General features: G+C 42.4%; 1 protein-coding gene across 1 annotated transcript; it reads right to left on the bottom strand.

Annotated features, from left to right (window-relative positions):
- On the bottom strand, positions 1-594 carry LOC124920496 (secreted RxLR effector protein 161-like). The gene has a single exon (XM_047460996.1). The coding sequence runs from the start codon at positions 592-594 to the stop codon at positions 1-3; it is 594 nt and encodes a 197-aa protein (XP_047316952.1).
- Between the last annotated feature and the right edge of the window lie 1,287 nt (positions 595-1,881).

Raw genomic sequence — 1,881 nt, forward strand, 5'->3', positions numbered from 1 at the left:
TTAATGGTGAACTTGATCCTTGGTTAAGCATATTGCACTCAAACTGTCGCAGTACACTGAAGCCTGATCGTGGTGTAGACCCAATTCACTAACCAATCCTTTCAACCAGATTCCCTCCTTAGCAGCTTCTGTCAAGGCCATATATTCTGCCTCTGTAGTAGACAAGGTTACTGTCGGCTGCAGAGTAGCCTTCCAACTCACAATAGAACCACCAAGCGTGAATACATAACCAGTCATCGATCTTCTACTGTCTACATCTCCAGGATAGTCAGAATCTGAGTAACCAGATACTAGACACTGACTATCACCACCATAACTGAGACCAATATCAGATGTACCCCTGAGGTAGCGGAAAATCCTCTTCACTGCTTGCCAGTGTTCCTTACCAGGGTCTCCCATGAACCTACTGACAACACTAACAGCATGTGCAAGATCCGGTCTAGTGCAGACCATAACATACATCAAGCTTCCCACTGCACTAGCATAAGGAACATGTGACATGTATTCCTTTTCCTGAGATGATTTAGGTGCAAATGCTACAGACAAATGTGCATTTGAAGCACTAGGAGTATCAATGGGCTTAGCAGTAACCATTCCAAACCTTGATAGAACTTTATGAATATACCCCTTCTGTGACAAGAATAACTTCTTATGACTTCTATCTCTCTAGATCTCCATTCCTAGAATTTTCTTAGCAGCACCTAATCGAATTCTATACTGAGTAGTCCCTTCAACTTTTGAATGTCAGACTTCTTCTTAGCAGCTAGCAACATATCATCTACATATAATACCAAATAAATGAACCATCTTTGATCTTGTTATAGTAGACACAATTATCATACGGACTCCTTGAATAGTCAATCTTAAACATGTAGCTATCGAACCACTTATACCACTGCCTCGGGGACTGTTTCAGTCCCTATAAGGACTTCTTCAACTTGCAAATATATTCCTCTTTTCCAGGTTCCTGAAAACCATCTGGATGAGTCATGTATATCACTTCTTCCAACTCTCCATGTAAGAAAGCTGTCTTCGCGTCTAGCTGTTCGAGTTCCAGGTCCTGATGTGCAACTATAGCAAGTAGCACCCTGATGGAAGTATGTTTGACTACTGGTGAGAATATCTCATTATAGTCCACTCCCTCTTTCTGACTGAACCCTCTAGCAACTAACTTGGCTTTATACTTGACCCCCTCAGCTGGTGACAACCCTTTCTTCTTCTTGAACAACCATTTACAAGTGACAACCTTTCTCCCTGGTGGTATTCTAGCTAATTCCCAAGTCTGATTCTTTTGAAGTGACGCCATCTCATCTCCCATGGCAGCAAGCCATTGGACAGACTCAGTACCCGTAACAGCTTCCTTGTAGGTGGATGGCTCATGAGGATCCACTTCCTCTGCAACCTATAAAGCATAGGCAACCATGTCCTCATAGCCATACATGGAAGGAGGTACATCAAAATTAGCTCTTCTAGGGTGATTAAGAGCTAGAATTTGATGTTCTACAGATGATGATGGAGCAACTGGAAAATCTACCGCTAAAAGTGGTTGAGAAAAACTCTCCTCTGCTTCACAACTAGCCTGAGTCATTTCCTGCTCCACCTGTTTCTCGACACCACAATCTACCGGAATGGTGAACTTCATAGTTGGGTTAATCATGGAATTTTCATCAAAGACAACATTCCTACTCAGAATAACCCTCCTTTCAGAAGATGCTCCAGAATCCAGAACCCACACAATAGTGTAATGTGTGTGACCATCAGCAACTAAGGCCAAATCCTCTTCGGAATTTGTACCATCTTCAACAACTGCAACAGTACCTGGTGCCTTCTCATGTTGACTTTGTCTCTTCTTTGGACATTCATTCTTCCAATGTCCCTTTT

Source organism: Impatiens glandulifera, chromosome 1 (assembly GCF_907164915.1).
Source record: "Impatiens glandulifera chromosome 1, dImpGla2.1, whole genome shotgun sequence".
NCBI lineage: Eukaryota > Viridiplantae > Streptophyta > Magnoliopsida > Ericales > Balsaminaceae > Impatiens > Impatiens glandulifera.

Coding starts and splice junctions, on each gene's coding strand:
- LOC124920496 (XM_047460996.1), bottom strand. CDS start 594: ATGGTTACTGCTAAGCCCATTGATACTCCTAGTGCTTCAAATGCACAT.